This window comes from Chroicocephalus ridibundus, chromosome 22 (genome assembly GCF_963924245.1).
Source record: "Chroicocephalus ridibundus chromosome 22, bChrRid1.1, whole genome shotgun sequence".
Classification (NCBI taxonomy): domain Eukaryota; kingdom Metazoa; phylum Chordata; class Aves; order Charadriiformes; family Laridae; genus Chroicocephalus; species Chroicocephalus ridibundus.
The window spans coordinates 2,386,178-2,413,716 of record NC_086305.1 but is presented as its reverse complement, the minus strand read 5'-3'; the positions used below and the strand labels follow the sequence as shown (position 1 = coordinate 2,413,716).

Genomic DNA, 27,539 nt, shown 5'->3' with positions numbered 1-27,539 from the left:
GTGGGCGTGGCACCGCCTCCCGGGGCGGAGGCCCCGCCCCCCGCGCGGGAGAGGCGGGGCGAGGACGTCATCTACAGCCAATGGGAGCTCGGCGCGGTGAGGTCACCGCGGCGGCGCCGGGTATTTAAAGCGGCGCGGGGGCCGCGGCGGCGCCAGACGCGTGTGTGTGCGCGCGCAAGAGTGGGACCGCGGCCGGTGCTACCGGCGCCTCCCCCGCCCTTCCCCCCTCCCTCCGCTTCGCCCCGTTCCTCCCTTCCCCCCCCGCCCCGGCCCCGTTCCCCCGCAGCCGGGCGGGGGAGGAGGATGGAAACACCCTTCTACCATGATGATGTGTTGAGCGGCCTCGGCAGCGGCTTCGCCCCGTCCTCCGGTAGCAGCGGGCTCCTCCTGCCCTTCCACGGCGGCAGCATGATGAAGAAGGACGCGCTCGGGATGGCCTTACCGGAGCAGGTGGCGGCGGCGTTGAAAGCACCGGGAGCGGCGAGCGGCGAAGCGGCGGGTTTGCTGGGCTCGGCCGAGCTGGGTCTGCTGAAGCTGGCCTCTCCCGAGCTGGAGCGGCTCATCATCCAGTCCAACGGGCTGGTGACCACCACCCCCACCAGCGGCCAGTTCCTCTACCCCAAAGCGGCCGCCTCCGAGGAGCAGGAGTTCGCCGAGGGCTTCGTGAAGGCGCTGGAGGACTTGCACAAGCAGAACCAGCTGGGCGGCGGCGCGGCGGGAAGCGGCGGCGGCGGTGGAGGAGGCGGCGGCGGCGGCGGAGGAGGAAGCAGCGGCGGGGCGGGCGAGCTGCCCGCCGCCGGCCTGGCCCCGGAGCCGCCGGTGTACGCCAACCTCAGCAGCTACCCGGCGGTGAGCTACGCCGCCGACCCCGGCCCCTTCGCAGCCCCGCCGCCGCGGCTCCCCCCGCCGCCTCCCCCGCCGCCGTTAAAGGACGAACCCCAGATCGTCCCGGAGGTGCCGAGCTTCGGGGAGAGCCCGCCGCTCTCCCCCATCGACATGGACACGCAGGAGCGCATCAAGGCGGAACGAAAGCGGCTGAGGAACCGCATCGCCGCCTCCAAGTGCCGCAAGAGGAAGCTGGAGCGGATCTCCCGCCTGGAGGAGAAGGTGAAGAGCCTCAAGAGCCAGAACACGGAGCTGGCGTCTACCGCCAGCCTCCTCCGCGAGCAGGTCGCCCAGCTCAAGCAGAAGGTCCTCAGCCACGTCAACAGCGGCTGCCAGCTCCTGCCCCAGCACCAGCACCAGGTGCCGGCGTACTGACCCGCGGGGCGCCGAGGGGCTTCCCCCGGGGCGCGGACTGAGGGGACCCCCGGGCTCCCCCTCACGCTTCTCCCGGGGCACGGACTGAAGTGACCCGGGTTCCCCAGGCACGGACTGAGGGGATCCCGGGCTCCCCCTCACGCTTCCCGGGGCACAGACTGAGGGGATCCGGGTTCCCCGGGGCACGGACTAGGAGGATCCGCGTCCCCTTCGCGCTTCCCCGCCATTCCCGGGGCACGGACGGACTGAGAGGACCCGGGCTCCCCTCACGCTTCCCCCGGGCACGGACTGAGGGTGTGAGGGGAGAAGGACCGTGTTCCCGAGGCGGGGGACGCCGCCTTCCCGCCCCGCCGCCGGACTGAGGGTGCGAGGGGAGGGAGAAGGACCGTGTTCCTGAGGGAGGGGGGACGAAGCCGCCCTTCCCGGACTAAGGGGGGAGCCCGGGGCCGCCCCCCGCATGGGACTCGCCCGAGACATTCCAGTCAGGCCCCAGTAAATCCCCCCCTCTCCGCCACACGGAGATCCCGCCTCTCGCTGTCTGCTGCGCCGGGGGAGAACGGGGACGGGGACGGGGGGGGGGGAACGGATGGGCCCGGCGGCGGCGCGGGCAGGAAGCGGCGCGGCCGGCTGCCATCTTGGGGCGGGAGGCGGGGGGGGGGAGCGGGGACGGAGGGATGGGGGGGGCTCAGTGGGGGTCTGGGGGTGATGGGGGCCGGAGGGGGAGATTCGGGGAGTGGGGGGTAACTCCTGGGGGGCTCCCGCAGTCCCTTGGGGGTGTTGGGGGGGGCTCCGGGGTTGTTGTGGGTGCCGGAGGGTGTTTGGGGGGGGGGAGGATCTCGTCCGGCCATGGTGGAGGGTTTGGATGTTGGGGGGGGGGGTCTGGTACGGGTGGGGGTCCCATGGGTGGGGGTCTGGGACTACTGGGGGTGTTTTGGGGCTCCACTGGGGGGGGGGGAGTGTCTGGGGTTCCCTTGGGGCTCTTCTGGGGTTACTGGGGCTCCCTGGTGGGAGTTCTGGGGTCACTAGTGGTCTCCTGAGGTGTTCTGGGGTTCATCTGGGGGGTCCCTGTGCTTGGGGAGGGAGGTAGTGTGGGGGGGAACCCAGCTGCTGGCAGGGGTGCTAGTCCCGACCGTGGCTCTGTCCTGGCCATTGTCCTGCCAGACCCCTGGGGCAGCTGGTGGCTCTACGGGGGGGTCACCAATCCCCCCCCCACACTGATGGCACCCTGGGATCACCCCACAGTGCCCGGCTGGGCCCCCCACCCCGGGGCAGACGGTGAGGCCGAGCCTCTGTGGCTCCTCCCTGGGCTTCAGCAACTCTGCCTCTGCTTCCCGGCACCGCCATCGCTCCTCCTTCGCGTCTGCCACCTGCGAGGCCAGGTCCCCACTCTGTCCCGAGGGACAGACCCTCTTTTCTGGGAGCGTCCCTCTTTGGGGATGGTGACACCGGTGGCAGGAAGGTTGGCTGGGCTGCTCTGACTTGTTCCAGCCGCGGTGTGCCGAGCCATGCCATATCGTGCCGGCACTGAGGATCACTCCCCATTCTTGGGGGCTGGCGGGGAGCCCCCCACGCTGGGGCCCTGCCGTGGGTGGCAGCGGGGGACCCGCGGCCTCCCTGGGGACCTGGCGTGGTGCCGGGAGGAAGCGCCTGTCCCCGCCGTGCGGAAGCAGCGCTGTCCCGGCGCGGCCATGCTGCACCCCGGATGTGCTGCTCCGGCGTGGGGACGGACGGGGTGTCTGCCGGGGCCATGGCAGAGCCAGCGCAGCCCCACGGCTGCCTCCAGCAGTGGGTCCGGTGTCACCCTGTCCCTGTGTCCTGACAGCCTCAAGTCTCCGTGTCCCCAGATCCCTTTGTCCTCAAGTCCCCACCCCTCCCCATGTCCCTCACATCACTGTGTCCCCATGTGCCCACATCCCTGCTCCCCTCTGTCCCCATGTCCCTACATCCCCCCACCCCTGTGTCCCCACACCCGCCACACCCTTGCATCCCTGTGTCCCCATATCCCCCTGTCCACATGTCCCCACACCCCACCACCCCTGTGTGTCCGTGTCCCCATACCCCCTACCCCCCACCTCTGTGTCCCCATGTCCCCACATCTTAATGTCCCCCTACCCCTTCCATGTCCCCACATCCCAGTGTCCCCATATCCTCACCCCCCTGTGTCCCCATGTCTCCACACCTCCCAGCCCCTGTGTCCCCATGTTCCCACGTCCCCGTGTCACCCTATTCCCCCACCCCGCTGTCCCCCTCTCCCCACCCGGACCCTGGTCCTCCCCGGCCCGATACGCGGGCAGCGGTAGCTCCCGGTGCCCGTTCTCACGGTCGGGGGCGGGGGGGGGGGTGTTGCGGGGTGAGCCGAGGCCCGGTGGCGTGTCGGGGTGTCCCCGCGGGGTGCCGGGGGTGCGGCGCGGCCCGGTGCCGGCAGGGGGCGCCGCGGGCGGGGTGGCCTCCGCCGGGGCGGATAAAGGCGGGGGCGTCGGCGTGCGGCGGCAGAGCGGGCCCGGGGCGGCGGCGGGGCCCGGGGCGGCGGGATGGCCCGGGGCGCGCTCCGCCTGCTGCTCTGCTGCGCCTCTGCCCTGCTGGCTGCAGGTACCGGGGGCGTGGGGGGGGGGGTCCGTGTGCCCCGGGGGGTCCTGGGGGGGGTCTGTGCACCCCGCAGCACCGGAGTGCGTCCCGGTGGCACCGGGGGGTGGCTCCGTGGCGTCTCCCCGCCCAGCCCTGCAGCACCGGCCACCGGAGGGGGGGTCTGGGTGCTCCGGGTTACGGGGGGTGTGTGCCCCCCCTGCTCTGCACGGACGGGCTCGGTGTGCTCTGGGCGCTGGGGGGGGGGTCCTTGTGTCTCCGGGGGTCACCGTGGGGAGTGGGGGGGTTGCAGCGGGGTCGGATCCAGCCCCGCGTTCCACGGCACCGGGATGGGCTGCACTTGCTCCCCAGGGTCCCCCCGGGGGCTCCCCGGGCTGGAGGTGAACACCCTGCCCCTCCCGTAGGGCAGGATGCGGCCCCGGTGCTGCCAAACCGGCTGGGCCGGCTGGTGCTCGGGGTGGCGCGAGCGCTCCGGCACCGCCTTGGCACCCCAGGGGCAAAGGGCGCCGGTACCCCATGCTGCTGTGGGACCATGGCCCAGCACGGCCCCCCCGTTTCCAGCCCGGGCCCCCAGCAGCCCCCCTGCACCCCAGGGTGCCTTGGCTCACCCGTCTTGGCACAGGAGCTGCCACCCAACGTTGGGTGCTCAGCCCCAGGTTCGCCGCCATGCCGGTGGAGGGTGGCAGCTGGGTGGGAATGGCCCGGCCCGGTGGCTGTGGGGACACCCAGCAGCCAGCCACGCCAGCCCCCCTGGGTGCTGGCACTGGGCGCCAGCTCTGCCGTGGGGCATTTTGCCCCGGTGTCCCCCACGGGGCCAGGCAGGACCTGCTCCTCCTCTTGTGCAAACAGGACTTTGGCAAATAAGGGCACTGCCGGCGCTGCCCGGCAAACGCTGTCGCATCCCGCGTGGCCATGGCGGAGTCCCCGTCATGTGCTGGCCTGGGGCTGGCTGGTGGCTGCTGCGAGGGCCGGGCTGGCACGTGTCCTTGGGCACATGCCCACCACCACCACGCTGCTCTGCTCCTCCCCGCGGCACTGTGCCTGTGCCGCAATGCCTTGGGAGGCTCTTCCTGACCCTGGTTTTCTGGGATGCAATATTGGCTAAATCCCGGTTTTCTGGTCCTCTGTGTATGGTGAAACCAGCTGGAAAATGAGCACCGTGGGGCCGGGAGCCGGGACAGGCCTTCCCTGAGCCCTCCTGCCGGGGGGCTGCTGCCCCACGGCCCTGCTGTGTCCTTGTCGACCAGCTCCCTCCTTCACGAGAGAGGACATGGCGCCAGTCCCAACAGCACCGTGTTTCTAATCAACTCAGGGACAACGTCTCCATCCAGCACACTCACAGCCGCCAGCCCGGGGACATCCAACATGTCTCCGACCCCCTCCAACACGGAGATGACCAATACGCATCTGTCCAGCGTGGCCACAGTGTTGTCTCCGTCCAGCGAAGCCACCACAGCGGCATCTCCACCACCTTCATCCAACCAAACTGTGGCATCTCCCTCCGTGACGCCGGGCTCGGTGCTGCCTACGACACCTTTAACCGACCCAGCTACGCCATCGCCTCCCGCAGCACCTACGCCATCGCCTCCCGCAGCACCTATGACATCCCCATCCAACACGACCGCAGCACCTACGACATCACCTCCCGCAGCACCTATGACATCCCCATCCAACACGACCACAGCACCTACGACATCACCTCCCGCAGCACCTATGACATCGCCTCCCGCAGCACCTATGACATCCCCATCCAACACGACCGCAGCACCTACGACATCACCCCCCACAGAACCTACGACATCGCCTCCCGCAGCACCTATGACATCCCCATCCAACACGACCGCAGCACCTACGACATCACCTCCCGCAGCACCTATGACATCCCCATCCAACACGACCGCAGCACCGACTCTGTCCCACCCAGCCGTGCCCAGCTCCCCGGCCACCAAGCATCCTTCCAGATCGACAGCAGCGCCGGTCCCATCCTTGCCCGGCCCCCCCAGCCCCACTCCTGCTCCCAGCTCTCCTGTGCCCACGGCGAGCCCCGCACCCAACGGCACCCTGGCCACCAGCTCCAGAACGACACTGGCCAGCGGCACCAGCACCGTGGCTGATAACTCAGGTGAGAGCCAGGCTGGGGGGCCACCGTGTGGGCAGGGAGCCCCCAGACATGCCTGTGGCCATGGGCACGGCAGCAGCACCGGGTCCCCCCTAAACCCCTCACTCAGGGGCTGCACTTGCACGATGGGGCAGGGGGGTTCTGGGGTGCGGGTCCCTGTGTGTGCCCAGAGCTCCCCCGGGGCTGCTCCATCCACCTTAGGGGGGGTTGAGAGGCTCCCCCAGCCTTTGTGTCACGGGAGCCTGGCCAGGGAGGGTGGGAGGGCTGGTCCCTCGCGGGTGGAGGTGACACGGGAGCTGGGTGCCGAGTTTGTGAGGGGTGAGATAGCAGTGGGGGGGGGGGGGGGCTGGAGTGAATCTCAAGCCCTCTCGAGCCCCAACAGTGCCACAGCACGCGGGGGCTGGGCACTGGGCTTGGTGGTGCCGGGGGGGGGGCTAACGGGGTCTTGCCCCCACAGCGCAGCCCCCCGCCAAGATGAGCCCTGTCCTGGTCGTCATCATCTGCCTCTTCGTCTGCGTGCTGGTGGGGGGAGCGGTGATGCTGCTGGTGTGGCTGCACCGCCGGCGCGGGACCCCCCGCTTCCGCCAGCTGGACGAGGTTCCCATGGTGCGTGGGGGGGACGGGGAGGCCATGGGGGGCAGCGGGGCTGGGCTGCGGGTGCTCACCCCGCTCTCTCTCTCTTCGCTAGAGCAGGGTGACCGAGAGGTCCTCCATCACCCACCACGCACCCAGGTGACCCCCCGCTGTGCCCCCACCGGGCTGCCCACGCTGATGAATAAAGAAGCTGCTGCTTTGGCTCTGGTTTCCCGTCTGCCGTGTGCTCTGCACCCTGCGCGGGGAAAAACCCCGGTCCCGGGGGACACCCCGGCTGCTTTCGGGGTCCCCCACACCTGGCTGGAAGCCCTGGGGTGCCCCCGGGCAGGGTGGGTGCAGGGTGCGGTGGTGCGCGGGGCGGTGGGGGCCACGCAGCCCCCCCCCCGGCAAGGTGGGATGGGAGGGAGCGCGCGGCCAGGCACGCACATCGCCTTCCTTCTGCTCCACTGCACTCGGCGGAGGCCACGGCGCGCTGCAAGGACGGCGGCACACCGCGAGGACCGGGCGCCGGTAAGGGGCTGCGGGCGAGGGCGGGGGGCTGGCGGCAGCATGGACCCCGGTGGCGGGGGTCAGCATCCCCCGGGCTGGGGCTGAGGCTGCTCCCGCTGCTGGCCGGGGCGTGGAGGGCTCAGTCCCGGGGGGGACAGGGGGGCTTCATGGGCACAACCGGCTGAGTCACCCCCGGTGCACCCCGGTTCCCGGGGGACGGTGGGTAACAGGTGCCCCTTGGTTGATCATTAACGTGGCGCCGGCGGGATCCCAGCATGGCGGGTGCTTCGGACCATCCTCGTGGCCTCGGGCCCATGTCCCCCCGAGCGGCCCATCCTCATCCAGCCCTCGGGGACACCGGGGCGGGGGGGAGGGGGGCTGTGCGGGGCCCTGAAACCCGAGGCGGGGGCTGAGCCTGGGCAGCGCCGCGGCCGAAACCCGGCGCCCATAAATCACGGGCGGGAGGAACCCGCGTGTCCCGGCCCGGGGCGGGCGAGGGGGGTCCCGCGGCCGAGCCCCCACCGGCCGCGGCTCCCGGAGCTTCCCCCCCCCCGCAGGGACGGCGATGCGACGGAGCCGGACGGCGCTGCCCTTCCTCGGCGCGGAGGTGAGACCGGCACCGGGCCCAGGGGGGCGAGGGGGTGAACCCGGTGGGGGGGGGTGTCCCCGGTACGAGCGTCCCAGCGCCGGGCCCCCGGGCAGCAATAACCGGGATGGCGGCGCTTGGCGGGAGTTAATTATCCCCTTAATGGGCGGTTAATTATTATTCACCTCCGCGTAATTGCGCGCCGGCTCCGGGGGTTTTTCCGGCGGGGTCCCGGGGGAGGCGGGGGGGGTTCCCTCGGGGGGGCGGGAGGTGGGGGGGTGTCCCGGCGGCTCCGTGCGCTGCGACCGAGCCGCTCCCGGTGCACCGGCGGTGTCCCTGTCCCCACGCCCCCGCCCTTTCCCCGGTGCCCCCGGGGCGCAGGGCGGCACCGTGCCCGGGAGGGGGAGCCCGCGCGCTACCGGCGCCCGGTGATGGGGAGGGGGGTGTTCCCCGGGGGAGGGACCCCCGTGCTGCGGGACACACACACACGGACACCGGGAGCAGCACCCCGCAGAGCTCCACGGTACCGGTACCCGTGCCCCTCACCGCCGCCCCGTTCCCCCCCAGCGCTGCCGCGACGCCGCCGAATCCGCCCCGCCGGGACCGGGAGCGGCGGTGGGCGCCGTCCGACGGCGTTTCTCCGGAACCCCCTTGCTGCCGCCGCTGGGCTGCCGGTTGGCGGAGGCGGCCCGCGGCCCCGAGCCCGAGGGGGCCCGGGTGGTCTTCACCATCGAGGAGAGCGGCCCCAGCAGCGGCGACGAGGCCGAGCCCCCCCGGTAAGAGCAAAACCGGGCGGGAGGGGTGGTGTGTTTTCTCACCCCGCTGGCCCCGGGATGGGGTTACCGGGCACGGTGCTGCCGTCGGTGCCGCTCCCGGTTTCAGCACCGGCGGGCGGACAGCGGCCCCGGGGCACCGGCACCGGCACCAGCACCGGCAGCGGCAGAGCACAGAGCGCCCGGTGCCAGCGGCTGCTGCTGGGCCCGGGACAAACCCCTCTGTCACCGGCCCCACGGCTGCGGCCCCGGGATGTCCATCCCGCTCACCGGCTGTCCCCGTCACCCCCCTCCCTGTCCCCCCCATCCCCGTCCCCGTCCCCATCCCCTCGTCCCCATCACCCCCATCCCCATCGCCCCATCCCTGTCACCTCCATCACCCTCATCTCTGCCACCCCGTCCCCATCACCCACCCCCGTCCCCATTCCCTGTCCTCATCCTCCTCACCCCCCGCTTGTCCCCATCCCCTGTCCCAGCTGGGTGACACCGGCCTGGCCCTGACCGAAAGTGACCTCAGTCCCGCTGTGGCTCGGCCCGACTCTGCTGCTGCAGGGTTATTTTTGGGCCCTTACCCTCCCGTGCCTGTCCCAGCCCGGCTTGTGGGGACAGCATGGGGCTGGCACGGACAAGGGACCTGGCTCCGGTGTCACTCGACGTCCACTCCCTGCACAGACACGTGTCCGGCGGGGACAGCCGCAGCCCGGGAGGGGACAGGGACTGGCTGTCCTGGGAACAGGGACTGGCTGTCCTGTGGCCGGTCCTGCCCATGTCCCAGGGGCTGCTGGCTGCCAGGCAGACTGGGGGGGCCAGCACTGCCCCCGCCCCAGTGTCCCCTGATGTCCCTCTGTCCCAGCGTCCCTCTGCCCTGATGTCCCCATAATCATGCTCGCTTGGAAGCCAGTGGGGACCCCTCCACCAGGACCCCCACCCGGCAGGTTTTGGGGTCCCCGCAGGCGCTGCTGAGCAGACGCCGTCTCCCATGGCCGGGCCAGGGGTGCCACCTCCGCCGGCCGGGCCTCATCCTGCTTCTCCCTGTCCCCACCAGGCATGGCCCCGCACCAGGCAGTGAGGAGGGGCTGGGGACACGGTGTGAGCCCCAGGGCGGATTTGGCTCTCACGGGTCCCTCGGTGGCACTGTGGCACGGCCACACCATGTGTCCAGGATGCTCCCGGGTCAGACACATCACTTGGTGGCACCGTGGCACGGCTACGCTACATGTCTAGGATGCTCCAGGCTTGGCTGTGTCCTTCTGTGGCACCGTGGCACGGCCACACCGTGTGTCCAGGATGGTCCAGGCTTGGCTGTGTCCCTTGGTGGCACCGTGGCACGGCCACACCACTTGTCCGGGATGCCCCAGGCTCAGCCATGTCCCTCAGTGTCACTGTGGCATGGCCACACCATATGCCCAGGCTGTACCCAGGATGCTCCAGGCTCGGCTGTGTCCCTCGGTGGCACCATGGCACATTTGCGCTGTATGTCCGGGATGCTCCAGGCTTGGCTGTGTCCCTTGGTGGCACTGTAGCATGTCCGCACCACGTGTCCGGGATGCTCCAGGCTCAGCCGTGTCCCCCAGTGGCACCACGGCACAGCCACTCCGTAAGTCGTGGCCGCTGGGGGCTCAGCGTGGCGTTTTGCCGTGTGTCCAAGCACGACACTCCTGTCCTTGTGGGAGCAGCTGCCGCCTTGGGGACAGCAATGTGGCTGGTGGCACGGGGCCAGCGAGGGGCCACATGCCCGGGCGCACACCGGGCTGGCGCAGCCCGGGGGGGGGGGGGACCCGCTCCATGTGCGGGCTGCCGGAGCCAGACAGTTGTTTAATTTCCCAGGCGCGGGCGGGAGGGGGATGGAAAGTTTCCTGGGGCTGCTGGGGCTGGGACGGCCACTCGCTTCCTGCTCCGCACCGGCGGGCAGCGTGGCCTCGCCGCCACCATCACCGCCGTGCTGGGGGTCGCGGAGCTGTGCCATGCTGCCCACCGCGCACCACTCACCGGGGGCTTCGCCGTCGGCTTCCCCCTGCAATTCCCCCCGCAATTCCCCCGTCCTCTTCAGGAAGCTCCTGATGAACCAGAGCATCCGCCTGCAGCGGCGCTTCACCGTGGCGCATCCCCTCTGGTAAGGGGGGGACGCTGGTGGGTCCCCGGCGAGGGGCCGCGCTCAGCCCCGGGCGGGTGGGAGGGGACACCAGGCTGTGCTGCGGGGACAGGGTCAGTCTGGACCCCCCCCCCAGTGCTGTGGCACGTCCCCAGGGCTGTGGGCCCACGGGGATGTGGGGGATGAGCAGGGGACAGTGGGGGTCACCACACAGCCGGGGGGGCTGAGCCAGGCAGGGGGGAGCTGCCGGCTGAGCGTGGCTGAGCACGGACGCACTCATTGCAGCGATGGCCAGGCAGTGACCCAGCAGGTGTGACGGGCGTCAGCCCCACGGCGGGGGCGCGGGGGGGAGCATGTCGGGGAGGGCAGAGGGGCTTTTCCCGGCACAGCATGGCACCAAACCACCCACCGTGGCACAGCCGGGCACCTCACTGCCCCCCTCCACCCCCCCCCATTGGAGCTCTACAGGGCTTGGTTTGGGGGCTCCCCCCTGCCCGGACCCCGGGGTGCTGGGGGGTGCCGGGGGGTGCTGGCCCCACCTGCGCGGGCGCCGTGGGGATCAGCAGATCCCTCCACAGCAGCAACAGCATCTATTTATAGCAGCCCCCGGCGCCCCCCCGCCATCCGGCACCGCTCGGCGGTTATTAATGCCGACAGTCCGTCATCCAAACGAGGGGGTTTAATTCGGCACCAGCCCCACGGCGTGGGCTCGTGTGTCCCCGGCCCGCCCCGGGGGGCTGTCCCCTGGGGTGGCAGCGGGGTCAGAGGCGGTGGCACGGGGCCGGGGACAGACGCGGGCATCACCCGCGGGGCCGGCGAAGCCACAATGCGGCTTTGTGTCCCCGGTACCATCGGGGACGCGAGGCAGAGGCAGGCAAACAAGGGGCTGCGGGCTGGCATGACGCGGTGCCTGGCTGGCACTGCCGCTGCCGGGGACGGCCGTGCCGCGGGGACCGGGGCTGCCGGAGCGGGGACATGCTGCCGGGCAGCCGGTGCCCATCCCGGAGGCACTCCTGCATCGGGTAGGTGCGGGGCTCCCGGCGGCGCGAGGGGGACAGGGTGGTCCCAGTGGCCCCCGCGCTCTCCCAGTTCACCCAGTGCTCTGGGGTGGCGCGTCCCCCATGGCGGTGGCGGCTGCGGGAGGGGACAGGCGCCAGGTGACCCTTGGCACGTCCCCACACACAGCCTTTCCCATGACCCCGGGGCCGGCGGAGCAGGAAGAGCGTGAGGCAGCCATGGCCACCGCAGGGACACCGCAGGATCACCGTCCCTGTCCCCTGTCCCCCCACGGACCCACACGGCTCTCAGGTGGCTCTGGTTGGGGTGTCCCCAGGCTGCCACCAGTGTGTCCCCAAGGGCCAGGGCTTGGCTTCCTCAGCGGTTTTTGTCCTTCGACATCCCCTGGCTCTGTGCCACGCCAGGACACTGTCCCCTCCGTGGGACACGGCACCCCGAGCCGAGGCTGATGGAGGCTCTGGGGCTTTCCAGGACGTGGGGCAACAGGGGACTGCGGTGCTGGGGACAAGGAGGGGACAGGACGGGCAGGAGCTGACCCCTCCTGGGGTCTCTGGAGCTGGAGGCTTCAGTTCAGGGTGTCCTGTCCCACCTGGGTGACACTGAACAACCCGCCTTTGCTAGCTGGTGTCCCCAGTCCTGGACCCGCCGTGCTGGCAGGACATCCAGGAGGTCTATGTGCACTGAGCTGTGACCGTTCTCAGCACCGGGGTGCAGGAGCTGGCAGGGCCAGGCGGGGCGGTGGCCAGTGTCACCGCAGAGGCCACTGAGCCCGGGCATGCTGGGCTGGGCGTGATGGTGGCAGGGAGAGCCCGGCAGATCTGGTGGCATCCCCCAGCCTGTGCCACGGGCTGAGGTCCCCGGGCCACCCCACCCCACATCAGCCTTGTCCCCTCTCCCCTCGCAGCTTCGACCTGGAGAATGGCCCCCCCGGCCGTGGGGCGCTGGACCCCCAGACCAGCCCGGGCGCGGGGCTGGTCCTGCAAGGAACCTTCTCCCATGGCCAGCGCCGCGAGTCCTTCCTCTACCGCTCTGACAGCGACTACGACCTGTCCCCAAAAGCCATGTCCCGCAACTCCTCCATCGCCAGCGACCTGTGAGTCCCCCCCCAAACCCTGACCCCCACCCCGAGCCCCCCAGCTCCCCTCCCTGATGCTCACACTCCCTTTGCTCCCGCAGGCATGGAGAAGACATGATCGTCACGCCGTTCGCCCAGGTAGGTGCCGTCCCCGTGCCCTGGTGAGGAGGGGACACGGCCCTGCACCCAGCGCCAGGGCGGGTGTCCCGGGGGGGTCCACCCGTCCCCAGCCCCCTCTAACGCCCCCAGGTCCTGGCCAGCCTCCGCACCATCCGCAGCAACTTGACCCACCTCCAGGAGCGCGGCGGCATCAAGTGAGTCGACCGTGGGACGGGCGAGGGGTCTCGCCTGGGTGGGGGGCTCTGAGCCATGACAAGGGGAGGGACACACCACCCTGGGGGTCCCCACCACTCAGCCCCCCGCATTTCGCAGGCGAGCGTCGAGCAGCAGCCTGCCCTCCGGGAGCAAGGCCAGCCTCACCGGTGAGTGCCGGGGGGGGAAGACGGGGGGGACCCTTTTGGGGCAAGCTGGCTGTCCCTGTGTCCCCAGGGATGGGTCCTGCTGGGCCCTGGGGGGTGCAGCAAAGCCCCCCCTGGCCGAGATAGAGCTGCGGCTTTGCCCTTTGGGATCCATGTCTGGTTTTCGGCAGCTCCTCCCGCCTGGCCGCCCTTCGCGCCGTGGCGGCGGTGGAAAGGCTCCCGTTGACGTCAAACCTTCCATTAATAAAACCCCGGCGGCGAGCGGGGCCCCGCGGGAGCTCGGCTGCCCCGGGGCTGGCCGTCACCCCACGGGGACAGTGTGGCACGCCGCGCAATGGGGACAGTGTGACGGGGCTGAGCCCCGCTGCCCCGGGGATGCTCGACCCCGACCCCCGGCCGGTCCCCCTCATCCCCCCGTGCCCCCGGCCGCCCCGCTCAGGGGGGGATGTGAGCAGCCGAGCCGGGGAGCCCCCGCGCTCGGTGTGGCACAGCCACTCGCTGGCACTGCGGCCGGCACCCTGCGTGTGCCCCTGTGCCGGGCTGCCGTGCCGCTGGCAGGTCCCTCGCCAAGCCGGTGGCTGTCCCCGGCAGAGGATGCCCACCAGAAGCTCTCGCGGGAGACTCTGGAGGAGCTCGACTGGTGCCTGGACCAGCTGGAGACGCTGCAGACCAGGCACTCGGTCAGCGAGATGGCCTCCAACAAGGTAAGGGACCCCGGCATGGACCTCCCCCCAACACCTCGGGGAGGGCACGGAGACCCCTGCACCGCAGAGTGCCCCGGGACGGGCAGCCGGGGGTCCTGCCTGCCCCCCGCCCTGCTGAGCCCTGCCCGCTGCCCGCAGTTCAAAAGGATGCTGAACCGGGAGCTGACGCACCTCTCGGAGACCAGCCGCTCGGGGAACCAGGTCTCCGAGTACATCTCCAGCACCTTCCTGGGTGAGGACCCCCCCGGGGGACACCGCCTGCTGTCACCTCTCTGCTGGTAGCGGGGTGGGCTTGGCGCCGGCAGGGCCCTGGGCAGAATCCTGTGGCACCTCGTGGTGGCGGGTGCCCGTGGAGGCGATGCCAGCAGCTGGTCCCACTTGTTTCTTACAAAGAAATTAAACGGGGTGGGCAAAGGGTGGGGGTGTGGTGTGTCCCATGTGTCCCCGTGGGATTGCCGCCTTAGGGGTGTGACAGCTTTTGTCCTGTCTGGGAGCACTGATGCACACTGGTGCATACTGGTGCATACTGGTGCACTGGGGCTGTTGGGGGCCATCCCTGTGGCCCCGGGGCGGGGGGTCCCCAGGGCGGGGTATGGGTCCCATGGCAGGCGGGTGGCCCCATTCAAGGGGGTGAGGGAAAGCACTGGGCATCCCCTATGCAGCCCCCCCCGTTGCCATGGCGTTGCGGTGTTATCCGCGCCAGATGACATCATCAGTGTGACCGGGGGGATGCTGGGGGGTGGTATCGGGCTCCCGCCCTGTTCACAGCCCCCCCTTTGCCGGCCCAGACAAACAGCATGAGGTGGAGATCCCCTCGGCGCTGGCCAAGGACAAGGAGAAGGAGCGGAGGAAGCGCCCCATGTCGCAGATCAGCGGTGTCAGGAAGCTCACGCACGGCTCCAGCCTCGCCGCCGCCGGCATCCCCCGCTTCGGGGTGCGGACGGACCAGGAGGGGCTGCTGGCCAAGGTGGGCCCGAGCGTGGGTGACCTGGCCAGCCATGGGGTCCCCAGCGCTGGCCCCGCATGGACCTCTCTTCCTCTGGTCCCCAGGAGCTGGAGGACACCAACAAGTGGGGGCTCAACGTGTTTAAAGTCGCTGAGTATTCAGGCAACCGCCCGCTGACGGTCCTCATGTACAGCATCTTCCAGGTGAGCATCCCAACGGGACGTCCCTGTCCCCATGCCTGGATGGGGACGAGCCACCTCCCACCTCCCTGCAGGAGCGTGACCTGATGAAGACCTTCCGTATCCCCGTCAACACCTTCATCACCTACATGCTGACTCTGGAGGACCACTACCACGCCGATGTGGCCTACCACAACAGCATCCACGCTGCCGATGTGGCTCAGTCCACCCATGTCCTCCTCTCCACGCCCGCGCTGGAGGTGAGCCCTGGTCACCCAAGGCCATTGAGGCCACCAGGTGTGTCTGGTGGGGCCACAACACATCTGCAATGCCTTTTTTCACTATTTCTAGGCTGTCTTCACGGACCTGGAGATCATGGCTGCCATCTTCGCCAGTGCCATCCATGATGTTGACCACCCGGGTGTCTCCAACCAGTTCCTCATCAACACCAGTGAGCCGGGATGCAGGGATGGAGCTGGGGAGCGTGGGGGACCCTGGTGTCCAGGAGCCACCCCTGGGTGACTGGTGCCGTCTAACAGACTCGGAGCTGGCGCTGATGTACAACGATGCCTCAGTACTGGAGAACCACCACCTGGCCGTGGGCTTCAAGCTTCTCCAGGAGGAGAACTGCGACATCTTCCAGAACCTGAGCAAGAAGCAGAGGCAGTCACTCCGCAAAATGGCCATTGACATGGTACGGGGGGGCCCAGACCACCCCAGGATGGGGGGGTCCGGGCTGGGGGGGCCTTTGTAGTGGGGTCAGGCTGAGTCCCGTTCCCACCTTGCCCTGCCCAGGTGCTGGCCACGGACATGTCCAAGCACATGAATCTGCTGGCGGATTTGAAAACCATGGTGGAGACCAAGAAGGTGACCAGCCTGGGCGTGCTGCTGCTGGACAACTACTCCGACCGGATCCAGGTGGGTGCGGGGACGGGGGTAGAGAAACCTTCCTGGCATTGTTCCTGGCTCTGACCAGGGCTACTGGGACGTCCTCTTTGGTGCCACCACCCCTCTCAACCCCGGTTGGCCATAGCCAAGGGTGTTCCTAGCACAGCAGTGGTGGCCCTGGGGGGCAAAGGACTTTGGGTAAGCGACGCCGTGGCTGTGTCCGCAGGTCCTGCAGAACATGGTGCACTGTGCCGACCTCAGCAACCCCACGAAGCCGCTGGAGCTCTACCGGCAGTGGACCGACCGCATCATGGTGGAGTTCTTCCGCCAAGGCGACCGGGAGCGGGAGAAGGGGATGGAGATCAGCCCCATGTGCGACAAGCACACCGCTTCCGTGGAGAAGTCCCAGGTGGGGCAGTGGCATGGGCATGGGGTGGGGGGCATAGGGCCAGGCTGGGGGCTCAGCTCTGCCTTCCCCCAGGTGGGCTTCATCGACTTCATCGCCCACCCGCTGTGGGAGACGTGGGCCGACCTGGTGCACCCCGATGCCCAGGAGATCCTGGACACGCTGGAGGACAACCGGGAATGGTACCAGAGCATGATCCCGCGCAGCCCGTCCCCACCACCCAAAGGACCCGGAGTGTCCCCCACTGCCACCGACAAGTTCCAGTTCGAGCTGACGCTGGAGGAGGAGGAGGAGGGTGAGTCGGACACGGAGCTGGAAGGGGCCGAGAGCCCCTTGGATGAGGACAACAGCGGCTCCAAGACACCAGCCACAGATGACTCAGAGCTGGCTGACACCGAGCGCCTGTCACCCAGCCCCGGGGACCAGGACTCGCCTGTCACCCGCCCCAGGGACGTGGACAACCTGAGGGCGCTGGAGGGGACGCTGCCGAAGGACAGTGGTGGTGGTGGACGCTCGGTGCCGGGGCCCGAGGGCAGCCATGGGCTGTGCCTGGACATGGAGGGCAATGTCACATTCCTGCCCCTGGGCACATAGCGGCACCGGCCGGCGGGTCCCCTCACTGCCGCGGGGACGTGGGACTGGGCGCTGCTCCGGCAAGTGCTGGGGACAGTGGGGAGCTGGCATTGGAGAGCACTGGCACCGCAGGCACTGGGATGCGGAGGGACCCAAAGCGTGTCCCCGTGCGGGAGCTGGGCAAGTCCTGATGGGCATGAGGACGCTGCTCGCCCTCTCCCAGCAACTGTCCCCTGCTCCCACCTGTACAGCTGCTGGGAAAGGTCCCTGTCCCCTTCAGACGGGGCTGGGGGACACTGTGCTCCTGCCCCATCCCAGCCCTGCAGGGCTCCGGGAAGAGGTCCCCCATGGGGTCAAGGCACAGCCAAATGCATTTCGGCGTCTCTCCGGGTGACCCCTCGCGGAACAGCAGCCCCACGGTGGTGCTGGTGACAGTCCTCAGCAGGAGGGACCTCAACGTGGCCACGTACTGGGGCACGGCACGGGCACGAGTCAGTGGTTTATTTATTTGGGGATGAGTTCACTTTTTAAAGCCTTTTGTAGCTCACTTTTTAATACAAGCCTCACCTCGGCGCACTCACACGCGTTCCCGTGGCAGAAAGCCGCCTTTCTGCTCTGTGATCAGCACTCAAAACGCTGCCTTTGTATTTTGCACTTCGGGCCCCGAGAACCTCCCCGCGTCTCCACAGCGATGGGGGCAACCCCTGGGGTCCTCTCGGTTTCTTCCTTCACCTTCCAGAGATTAAACCTGGTTTGTTCCCCCCCAAAATGTGGCCCTTGTGAGCGCCTTTTTACCGTGCTGTGGGAGCCGTGGTCGCGCCGGTTGGAACAATGTCCCCAGGGAGCGGCGGGGTTGGTGGCCCCATCTCCCACCGGGCACCAGCAAGGGCTTTGCTCCGTGTTTGAACAAAAGCGAGCTCCTCCCTGGAAACGCCGATCCATCACCGGCAAACACAGCCGGCTAAGGTAAATATTTAATCGCCGGCTTGGCGCGGTGCGGGGCCCGTTCCCTGGCTCTTCCGCATTGCTCCCAACGGTGATTTATGTCGGCAAACACGTCCCCACCCAAGGCACTGCCCTGGCACATGGGGCCCCGCCGGCTCTCGCCCACCGTCCTCCCCCGTCGGCAGCGGGGACACAGCAGCCGGATACTCCTTTCCCAGCCCAGCCGGTTTCCAGGGCTTGGCTGGGAGTGCCAGGTGCCGCACGGGCCACCGGGTGGCTTGGTGCCATCCCTGCCTTGCCGGCAGGTGCTCAGCATCCCCCCCGCCCCGTCTCTCCCGATGGATGGGGACCAGAGGAGGCTCCGTCATCCCAGAGCTCCCTGCAATGTCCTCCTGATCTGGCTCTGGGCTCCCTGCCGAGCCGGGGCTGGGTGAACGGGGCTGGGGAGACACGGAGATGCCGGGAGGGCTGGAGCCCCTCTGCTGTGGGGACAGGCTGAGAGAGCTGGGGGGGTTCAGCCTGGAGAAGAGAAGGCTCCGGGGAGACCTTGGAGCCCCTTCCAGTCCCTAAAGGGGCTCCACGAAGGATGGAGATGGACTCTGGAGCAGGGAGGGGAGCCATGGGACAAGGGGGATGGGTTTTACACTGCAAGAGGGGAGATTGAGGTGAGATCCGAGGAAGAAATTGTTTGCTGTGAGGGGGGTGAGCCCCTGGCCCAGGGTGCCCAGAGAAGCTGTGGCTGCCCCATCCCTGGAGGGGTTCAAGGCCAGGTTGGACGGGGCTTGGAGCAGCCTGGGCTGGTGGGAGGTGTCCCTGCCCAGGGCAGGGGGTGGCACTGGAGGGCCTTTAAGGTCCCTTCCCACCCAAAGCATTCCGTGATTCCACGGTTCTATGAACTGGCTGAAAAAGCCCCTTTCGCCCCGTGCTTGGCCGAGGGGATGCGACGTCCATGCACCAAGGAGGGTGGGGGGGGGCAGCACCCATGGCGGCTGCGGGCTTCGGGCAACGCAGAGACAGGCCGGGCAGGGGAGCGTGGCTGCCCTGGGACCTGCAGAGCCCCCAGCTGGGCCCCCGCCACCCCCCCACGGGGCCGCCATATGCTGCCTCCCCCTAATCCCCACCGAGTGCCTCAGGGCGAGGGAGGACGCAGGGGCCTGGGCAGGACATGGCTGCCCACCTGCGCTCCCCCAACCCCAGCTGGGCCGGGCACTGGGGGCAACTGGGGCACTGGGGGGGCACTGGGAGGTACTGGGAGCACTGGGGTCACTGAGAGCACTGGGAGAACTGGGGGTACTGGAGATACTGCGGGCACTGGGAGCACTGGGAGGGCACTGAGAGCACTGGGAGCACTGGGCACACTGGGAGCACTGGTGGCACTGGGAGCACTGGGCACACTGTGCACACTGGGCCTCACCTCAACGCCAGGTGCCCCTGTCAGGGGATGGGGTAAGGCTGCCCGTATCCGCAGGCCTGAGGGGGGCGGCGGGCCGCGCTGGCCGTCGCGATAGGGTGTCATGTCGTGCCAGGGGGGGCTGTCAGGGCTCGCCCACCCCTTCAGCGGCGATGGCCGCTCCCCCCCGAGAACGGGAATGGTCCGCCCCGCGCCCCCCGCCCGAGGCGGGGGATGGTTCAGCCCCCAGCCCCCAGCCGCCGCCGGGCCGAACCACTGCGCGCTGCGGGGGGGGGGAGCGGCGCCCACCACCGCGAAGGGAGGGGGTGTGTCCCCCCGCCCCGCCCCGCCCGCCGCGGCACCCGCCGCCTGTCCATCACAGCGCGCTGCCGGCCAATCAGCGCTCCCCTCCGGGGCCAGGCCGCTAACGTCAGCGCTCATTTACATACCTCGCCCCGCCCTCCCACCCCTCTCCCCCCTCCCGCCTCCCGCCCCCCCCCCCCCGCGGCGACGTCATCCGGGCTCTGCAGCCGGCGGGGCGGCGCGTGCCGCTGCTGCAGTTGCTGCAGGAGGAGGCGGTGGCGCGAGCGCGGGCTGGAGGTGAGCGCGCGCCCCCGCCCCCCCCCCCCCCGCCTCGGGCCCCCCCTTCCCTCCCTCCCCCGGTGTCCCCCCTTCCCCTCCCCGGTGCTCCCCCCCGCGCACCGGCCCCGGGGGCAGGGAGGGGCGGGCGGGGCTGCGGGCGGGGGGCACGGCCGCTGGCGGGGATGGCGGCTGGAGCCGGGGCGGGGGGGGATGGATGCAGCGCGGGGGGGGCGCGGTCCCCGCTGCTGCGGAGGGGGGTGGTGGGTTTCTCTCGGTGCACCGGGCACCGGCGGGGTGCGGCGGGCTCCGGCCTGCGGGAGGGGCAGGGGCTGAACCGCCCCCCCCCCCCCCGGCAGTGACCTGCATTGCGCCCCCCCCCCCCGCCCCGCAGCACCCTGCGCACCCCCGGCATCACCCTGTACCCCCCCCCGAGCACCCTGCACCCCCCAGCATCACCCTGTACCCACATCACCTTGAAACCCACCCCCCCAACCCCCGCAGCGCCTTGCGCGGACCCCCAGCAGCAACCTGACCCCCCCCCGCCAAGAGCACCCTGCGCCCCCCCCCCCCCCCCCGCAGCACCCACTGCCCAGCTTCCCCCCCCACACCCGCAACGCCCTGCATCGCCCCCCCGGCATGCATCCCCCCAGCAGCACCCACTGCCCAGCATCCCTCCCCCCAGCAGCACCCTGCACCCACCCTGCACCCCGGCATCCCCGGCTGAGCACCCACCTCTGCACACCCCAGCCCGGCATCACCCCCCCAGCACCAACCACCACCCCCCCACAGGACCCCCCCCCCGCCACCGCACGGGGCTGGGCAGGGCGCGCGGTGCCACCGCTGCAGGTGCCATTTTGCAGGGGAGACGCAGGAGCGGCTGCAGCGCCCCGGCTGCCAGCGGCCCTCCCCGTCAGGGGGTCACGGACCCCACCCTGGGTGACGGCAAACGGGGGGGGGGGGCCGCGTACCCCATGTCTGCTGTGGGCGCCTTCTTGGGGTCCCCACGGGGGGTGACAGGACCCGGCCTGGCAGAGCCCTTCAGGGCCGAGTGACCCGGCGGGTGGCAGCACGCCTCGCCCTCCCCAGCACGAAATATGGTTTAACCGTGATTTAACCATGGTTTGCCGGTGGGAAACGGCTGCGGACCGTGTCACCGGTGCCAACCAGGGCCCGGCACCGCGTGAGTTCACGACTGTCTCCGTCACGGCCTCTCCTCCGCCTGGCAGATGGCGTCGGCTACCGACTCCCGCTATGGGCAGAAGGAATCCTCGGACCAGAACTTCGACTACATGTTCAAGATCCTGATCATCGGCAACAGCAGCGTGGGGAAAACCTCCTTCCTCTTCCGGTACGCCGACGACTCCTTCACGCCCGCCTTCGTCAGCACCGTCGGCATCGACTTCAAGGTCAAGACCATCTACCGGAACGACAAGCGCATCAAGCTGCAGATCTGGGTGAGACCCCCCGCGGTGTCCCCGTGGCCCCCGCGCCGGCACGGGGCTGGGATGGTTGATGTGGGGCTGCTCCGGCGTTTGCCGGGGGCGATGCTGGGGGTGATGCTGGTGGGGAGGGACGTGTCCCTGGGGGTCTGTCCCCCGGACCCTACGAGCCGCCGGTGTCCCCGCGTCCGCGGGGGTGACGTGCCGCTCTCCCCCCACCCAGGACACGGCCGGCCAGGAGCGGTACCGCACCATCACCACCGCCTACTACCGCGGCGCCATGGGCTTCATCCTGATGTACGACATCACCAACGAGGAGTCCTTCAACGCCGTGCAGGACTGGTGAGCGCCCAGGCGGGGCTTCGGGGACCGCCCCGCCTCGAACCGTGTTTCCCCCCTTTCCAAGGCATCCCCCCCACCGCCGTGCTCTGTCCCCCCCGCGTGATGTCCCTCCTTGTCCTCCCCGAAGGTCCACCCAGATCAAGACCTACTCCTGGGACAACGCCCAGGTCCTGCTGGTGGGGAACAAGTGTGACATGGAGGACGAGCGCGTCGTCTCCTCCGAGAAGGGCCGCCAGCTCGCCGAGCACCTGGGTGAGTCGGGGGGTGGGGGGGGGAGGACACGCAGCCATCTTCCCACAAATAATATAATTACGGGCTTAATTCCCCCGCTGTAACGCTTCTGCTTCAGCAGCAGCGGTGACTTGTCGCCTAACGAAAAAAATAAGGTGTAATTAAGCCGCGGGCGCCGGGATGGGATGGCGGTTTCTATTAGAGCCCCATAAACCCGCCGAGAGGTGCCGGCTGGGGAAAACAGGGTGTCCCTGGGGCGTGGGGGGGGGGCCGGGGCCGGCGGCAGCCCCGGGGGGGTCTGGACGTGCGGCACACGCAGCCCTGCCATTAATATTTAACGAGGGGAGGAGGCGCTGCGGAAGGTTTCCGATGTTGGGCAGCGGCTGGATGCAGGGGTGGGGGTTTGCAGCCCTGACGTCGTCTGTCGCGTTGTGGCCCCCATGACGCTTTTTTTTGTGTGTGTGTGTGTGTCCCCCGGCGTCGTCCCCCCCCCGTCCCCCCCCCGCAGGTTTTGAGTTTTTCGAGGCCAGCGCCAAGGACAACATCAACGTGAAGCAGACCTTCGAGCGGCTGGTGGACATCATCTGCGAGAAGATGTCGGAGTCGCTGGACACGGCCGACCCGGCCGTCACCGGCGCCAAGCAGGGCCCCCAGCTCACGGACCAGCAGGCCCCCCCCCACCAGGACTGTGCCTGCTAGGGCCAGCCCCCCTCCCCCCCCCTCCCACCTTCAAACCCCCCCAAAAACCGATCAGTGCACCCCCCCCCACCTCCCCGAGCCCCTCTTCTTGGGGGTCCCGCGGGGGCTTTTGCTGCTGAGACCTCCGAAAGGGCTGCGGCCCCTCTAGGAGCAACCCCCCCTCATTCAGTTAGGCTGTGCGCCCCCCCCCCCCCCCGCCCTTAATTTATTTTTAAGCCTGGGCTGGTAGAAAACTCCCCCTGTTCTGCTTTTAGTCGCTCCACGGGCCTCGCTCTCCGAGAAATACCATTTTCTCTTGTCTGCTCGCCCCCGCCGGCTCCCATCGCCCCCATCTTCCCCCCCCGCCCCCAACCCTTAAAACGGGGACCTCAAAACCTCGTGTCCCCGCTGGGACCCCCCCCGTCCCCCTCCCCAGCCCGGCGGCGGTCCCGCCTGCCCAAAGAGCTCCCGGGGGCTCTTTGTGCCTGGCTTCCCGCCCCCCCCCCCCGGCCCTTCCGTGGATGGATATTTCCTAAATCTTGTTTATTTGTATAAATAGATGCTAATTTATGCTCCCGCCGTCTTCCTCCTTGTACATAAGACAAACTCCTTGTAAATAGGCGTAGGAAGTGACGCTGTGTGCGTGACCTGCTGTGCTGTGGCCGTGGTGGTGCATTTATTATTATTATTATTATTATATTCCCCCCCCCCCCGCCCCAGTGTGGTAACCTTGCTTGTGAATATCACTTTTAAAAAAAAAAAAAAAAAAAAAAAGAAATCTACTATTTACAGGTTTAAAAGACTTAAGTCCATGAGCGAGGCCAGCCGAGCAAGCTGTAGCAAATTAGCCCCGGTTTGGGGACCTTGGCGGAGCCCCCGTTTTTGGGTTGGATTATTTTATTTTTATTTTTTTTTTTATTATTTTGCGGGGCCGGGGGGGGCGGGGGGGGAGCGTTGCTAATTTGCTGCGGGGCGCTGGGCTCCTGGCGCGCTCCTGTCGTTACCGTGCTTCTGTGGAGACTGTGAATCCGTGGCTGTTCCCCTAGCGACGGCAGACCCGCAGGTCTTGCCGTCCTCTATTTATTTTTTCTTGGAGCGCTGTGTCTTTATTTTACAGATTTCCCCCCCCCCTCCTCCAGACCCCGGTACCACCTTCCTTGCCCCCCCCCCCTTCCCCTTTCCTATTTTTTGTGAAGTTTACTTATGGAAGAGTTACACTGTACTGTACAAATGTCAAAAGTGTCAAAAAGAGTACAATTTCCTAAAAATCACTGTATTAAAAGAAATGTTGTGAAGAAATAAATCAATGCTGATCACTGGTCCCTGGGGGTCGTTGCAGGTGGGGGGGGGCAGCAGGATGGTTCCTCTCTCGGGGGTGATAACCTCGGCCCTGCGCTGGCGAGGTTGTTGCCAGAAAGGAGCAAGAAAATGATCTCGTTTCTTAATTAGCGTTCACCGAATGGCTCCTGCCGTAGCCTGGCGTGCTGCGGTGGGGGGGATGGTCCCACCATGGGGGGGGTGTGTGGCAGGAGGGACGAGGACAGAGCTGCAAGTAAGGCACAGCTTTAGAAAAAAGGGAAAAAAAAAAATATTAAAAAAAAATCACATTCAGGCAGCTTTCATTGATGCTGGAAATAAATAAGTTGGCAGGTTCTGGAGTGAGTGTCCAGCTTGCCCAGGGCTGGGAGGAGGGGGATTCTACGGCCCGAATCCTGCAAAAAGCCTTAAAAACCCCCAACCGCCTCCGTGCGGGCTCTGCCACTGTGGCAGCCGGCGGCGAGCAGGCGGCCGTGATCACACCCCTATTTTTATAAAAATTGGGTGGCTGCAGCCCAGCCCGGCAGAGCCCACGCGCGGCACCGGGGAGGTGGGTGCAAGGTGGAGTGAAAAGGAGCCGAGCGGCTTCTCCCTTCAGCTCCCAGATAAAGAAGGAGCAGGGAGAGGGTGAGGAGCGACATCCCTCCGCCCGGCAGCCGAAGCAGGGGCACGGCAGGGATCCGACGGGCTGGCTCTGCAAGGAAAAAGCAGCGGAGGGTGTTGGAGGGGAGCGAGGAGCCAGCCTTGCCCTGGAAAAGGGGAAAAAAAAAATCTGTCTGCAGCAGAGGGGAGAGCGCTGGGGGCCTTTCCCGGGGCGCTGAAGGCGAAGCGTGGCTGCGGCAGCGTGGGCTCTGTGGAAGAATACAAAAAAAACCAATAATCAGCTTTACAGGCGCGCCTGCGACAGGAGATTCGTTATAAATACCCAAACCCATCGCTGAATCAGTAGATGAGTTAATCAGCCAGATCCGCCCAGGCTGCGGCGAGCCGCGGTGGTCCCCGGCCGTTGCGTTGGGTGGATTGAGCTGCGGCCGCGGCGATGCCCAGAAAACCACTCGCGGCGGGCAGGAGCCTCCGAAAAACGCTGCAGTTTCCCCTTCACACCCCGACACCGCGCCGGGTCTCCCGCGGCGAGTCGCGCTCGGCGCTCGGGGGGCTGCCAGGCTGCGAAAGGAGAGAAATGGGGCACGTTCGGCGCTCGCCCGGCTGGCCGCGGCGGCGAGGCACGGCCATGCGGCACCACGGTGCCGGCGCTCACCCGGTGCTTGAGGTAGGAGAGGTAGGTGTCCCAGCCCAGCGTGATGACGTTGACATAAACCACCCGGTACTTGGGTGGGACGAAGAGGAAATTCATGAGCTGAGCCGCCGGCCAGACGCACCAGTCAGCCTGCGGAGAGCAAAGAGCAGGCAGGCATTCCCCGCCGGAGCCCCGTCCCCACTGCGGGAGGGAATGGGAGCTCGGCGGGGTGTATTTACCTTGTAAAATTCCCAAAATTTCTCCTTCAGCTCCTCCCAGCTCTCCTCTAGAGACTGGCCCTCCAGCGTGCCCATGCCTGCGGGGACAGACGGACATCAGGGGTTGGATACGGCAGGTTTATGGTACGTGCAGGAAATCACTACAAATAAAAGCCTAACAGGCAGTGAAGCAGACAGTGGTCTGTCGCACTAGGTAAAACATGATGAAGCCAAGCGAAATTGCCTCTTATTTAAGCGCATGAGGACAAAAAACTATCAAGTATTTATTTCCCATCATCAGGAAATCCCTGCAAAAGCAGATTTTTAATTTTTTTTTTTTTTTGCATTTTATTAGAGAAAAACTCCTCTGTAGACTTCCACACGAGGCTCCACGCTGGGGAGAGTGGATGAGAATGGCCGTCTCGGCTGTGCCAGACACCGAAAAATGCCAACCCCCCCCCTCCACACACACGCACCACGGGAGGGAAGGGCAGCGCCGGCAGAGGCGGGAGGGAGGGAGCCCCGGGAACACGTCACCATCGGCGTGGGCCACGCTCAGTCCTCAGCGACGTTGACCCAAGGCGGGTGCCACCACGTACCGAGGAAGTACCATACGCCCAGGGCGGGCGACGCCACCAGCTGATCGATGAGGACCTTCTTCAGGACGGTTTTGAGCCCCCGCACGCCCCGCGCCGGGAAGGCAGCGTCCAGCCAGAGGTACCAGTAGTGCATCAGCGGGCCCATGCTGCAGCCCACGGCGAACATGCGACCTGCAACACAACACCGCCGCCGCCGCCACCCATGCATTATTGATGTCACCCCTTCCCTCGGTGCCGTTCCCACCCCCACCGAAAGCGGATGCGGATCCGGCTCCGGGGACGGCACAAAGGGAACGTGGCTTCGCGTGGAGCCGGACCCTAATTCCCCCCCGCCGTGATAACGAGCATGAATTAACCGTCCCGCACCCCCTACCCTGGTTCGTGTGTGTGTCCCCCCACTCCCCAGGGCTGTCACCTGTGCGGGCCACCTGGGCCTCGGCGTCGGGGTGGCGTCGGCGGTGCCAGGCCTGCTGCAGCAGGTCGCCGGTGGCCAGCAGCGTGCCGCAGCTCACCGTGTTGGTCAGCAGGAGCAGGCGGCCGGTGAAGAGCGGCTTCCAGCAGCGCAGCAGCCGCCGGCCCCGCGCCAGCATCCTGCGGGCACAGACACCCCCCCCAACCCCCCTGCCAGCGGGGTCAGTGGGGAGGGGCACCCCCCCCCCACACACACACACAGTTCTCCCCCATCACCCTGTGCCCCCCAGTTAGCCCTGTGCCCCACAGTTCCCCCCTGTGCCACCCCGTTGCCCTGGTTAGCACTGCTGTACCCCCCCCATTCCCCTCTGCCCTCCCGTTAGCACTGCTGTACCCCCCAGTTCCCCTGGGCCCCCATTACCCCCTGCGCCCCCCCGTTAACACTGCTGTAACCCCCAGTTATCCATGCTGTGGCCCCCCCGTTATCCCAGTTAACACTGCTGTAACCCCACAGTTATCCATGCTGTGGCCCCCCCAGTTACCCCAGTTAACACTGCTGTAACCCCCAGTTATCCATGCTGTGGCCCCCCCAGTTACCCCAGTTAACACTGCTATACCCCCCCAGTTATCCATGCTGTGGCCCCCCCAGTTACCCCAGTTAACACTGCTGTGCCCCCCCAGTTATCCATGCTGTGGCCCCCCCAGTTACCCCAGTTAACACTGCTGTGCCCCCCCAGTTATCCATGCTGTGGCCCCCCCACTTCACCCAGTTAACACTGCTGTGCCCCCCCAGTTATCCATGCTGTGGCCCCCCCCAGTTACCCCAGTTAGCACTGCTGTGCCCCCCCAGTTATCCATGCTGTGGCCCCCCCAGTTACCCCAGTTATCACTGCTGTGCCCCCTCAGTCAGCATTGCTGCACTCCCCAGTTCCCCTGTGCCCCCCAGTTAGCACTGCTGGACCCCCCAGTTCTCCATGCCGTGCCCCCCACTTCCCCCAGTCAACACTGCTGTACCCCCCCAGTCCTCCCAGTTAACACTGCTATACCCCTCCCAGTTCCCCCAGTTAGCACTGCTGCACCCACCCAGTTCCCCTGTGCCCCCGTTATCCATGCCGTGCCCCCCAGTTCCCCCAGTTAACAGCGCTGTACCCCCCCAGTTAGCCCCGGCCGTGCCCCCCAGTTGCCCCAGTTAGCCCTGCTGTACCCCTCCAGTTGCCCCAGTTCCCCCTGCTGTGCTCCCCATTTCCCGCACTGGGCCCTCCCCAGTCTCCCCAGTCCCTCCCAGTTCCCCCCATCCCCACACAACCGCCCCCCCTCACCGCCCCCCCCTCACCGCCGCGCGCTTCCGCCACCGGCACGCGCAAGCAGCGGTGCGTCACGTGACGGG

At 67.9% G+C, this 27,539-nt stretch overlaps 4 protein-coding genes across 11 annotated transcripts; 3 read left to right on the top strand and 1 right to left on the bottom strand.

The window, feature by feature from the left end:
- Positions 1-160: 160 nt before the first annotated feature.
- JUND (JunD proto-oncogene, AP-1 transcription factor subunit) lies at positions 161-1,782 on the top strand. Its single transcript, XM_063358280.1, has one exon. The coding sequence runs from the start codon at positions 304-306 to the stop codon at positions 1,258-1,260; it is 957 nt and encodes a 318-aa protein (XP_063214350.1). The 5' UTR covers positions 161-303; the 3' UTR covers positions 1,261-1,782.
- A 1,604-nt stretch (positions 1,783-3,386) lies between these two features.
- PDE4C (phosphodiesterase 4C) lies at positions 3,387-17,526 on the top strand. 7 transcript variants are annotated; one of them, XM_063358276.1, is made up of 17 exons: positions 6,984-7,066; positions 7,603-7,652; positions 8,199-8,407; positions 12,418-12,606; positions 12,690-12,726; positions 12,838-12,902; positions 13,021-13,070; positions 13,659-13,771; positions 13,910-14,003; positions 14,560-14,738; positions 14,822-14,920; positions 14,992-15,156; positions 15,248-15,347; positions 15,436-15,590; positions 15,692-15,814; positions 16,011-16,193; positions 16,266-17,526. In XM_063358276.1, the coding sequence occupies exons 2-17, from the start codon at positions 7,611-7,613 to the stop codon at positions 16,782-16,784; spliced, it is 2,322 nt and encodes a 773-aa protein (XP_063214346.1). In that variant the 5' UTR covers positions 6,984-7,066; positions 7,603-7,610; the 3' UTR covers positions 16,785-17,526. The 7 variants fall into 7 exon arrangements, 5 of the variants coding, with proteins under 5 accessions (XP_063214346.1, XP_063214348.1, XP_063214349.1 ...); XM_063358278.1 differs by lacking the exons at positions 6,984-7,066; positions 7,603-7,652; positions 8,199-8,407 and adding an exon at positions 10,228-10,517 and having other exon boundaries at positions 16,011-16,186; positions 16,266-16,526; XM_063358279.1 differs by lacking the exons at positions 6,984-7,066; positions 7,603-7,652; positions 8,199-8,407; positions 13,021-13,070 and adding exons at positions 10,233-10,517; positions 13,528-13,547 and having other exon boundaries at positions 13,626-13,771.
- Positions 17,527-19,597: 2,071 nt separating this feature from the next.
- On the top strand, positions 19,598-23,692 carry RAB3A (RAB3A, member RAS oncogene family). The gene is made up of 5 exons (XM_063358284.1): positions 19,598-19,698; positions 20,907-21,134; positions 21,343-21,461; positions 21,589-21,713; positions 22,201-23,692. The coding sequence occupies exons 2-5, from the start codon at positions 20,907-20,909 to the stop codon at positions 22,389-22,391; spliced, it is 663 nt and encodes a 220-aa protein (XP_063214354.1). The 5' UTR covers positions 19,598-19,698; the 3' UTR covers positions 22,392-23,692.
- On the bottom strand, positions 23,623-27,539 carry MPV17L2 (MPV17 mitochondrial inner membrane protein like 2). 2 transcript variants are annotated; one of them, XM_063358286.1, is made up of 6 exons: positions 27,486-27,539; positions 26,157-26,362; positions 25,742-25,912; positions 25,164-25,240; positions 24,946-25,074; positions 23,623-24,851 (listed from the first exon to the last, which is right to left on the bottom strand). In XM_063358286.1, the coding sequence occupies exons 2-6, from the start codon at positions 26,329-26,331 to the stop codon at positions 24,786-24,788; spliced, it is 618 nt and encodes a 205-aa protein (XP_063214356.1). In that variant the 5' UTR covers positions 26,332-26,362; positions 27,486-27,539; the 3' UTR covers positions 23,623-24,785. The 2 variants fall into 2 exon arrangements, with proteins under 2 accessions (XP_063214356.1, XP_063214355.1); XM_063358285.1 differs by lacking the exon at positions 27,486-27,539 and having other exon boundaries at positions 26,157-26,434.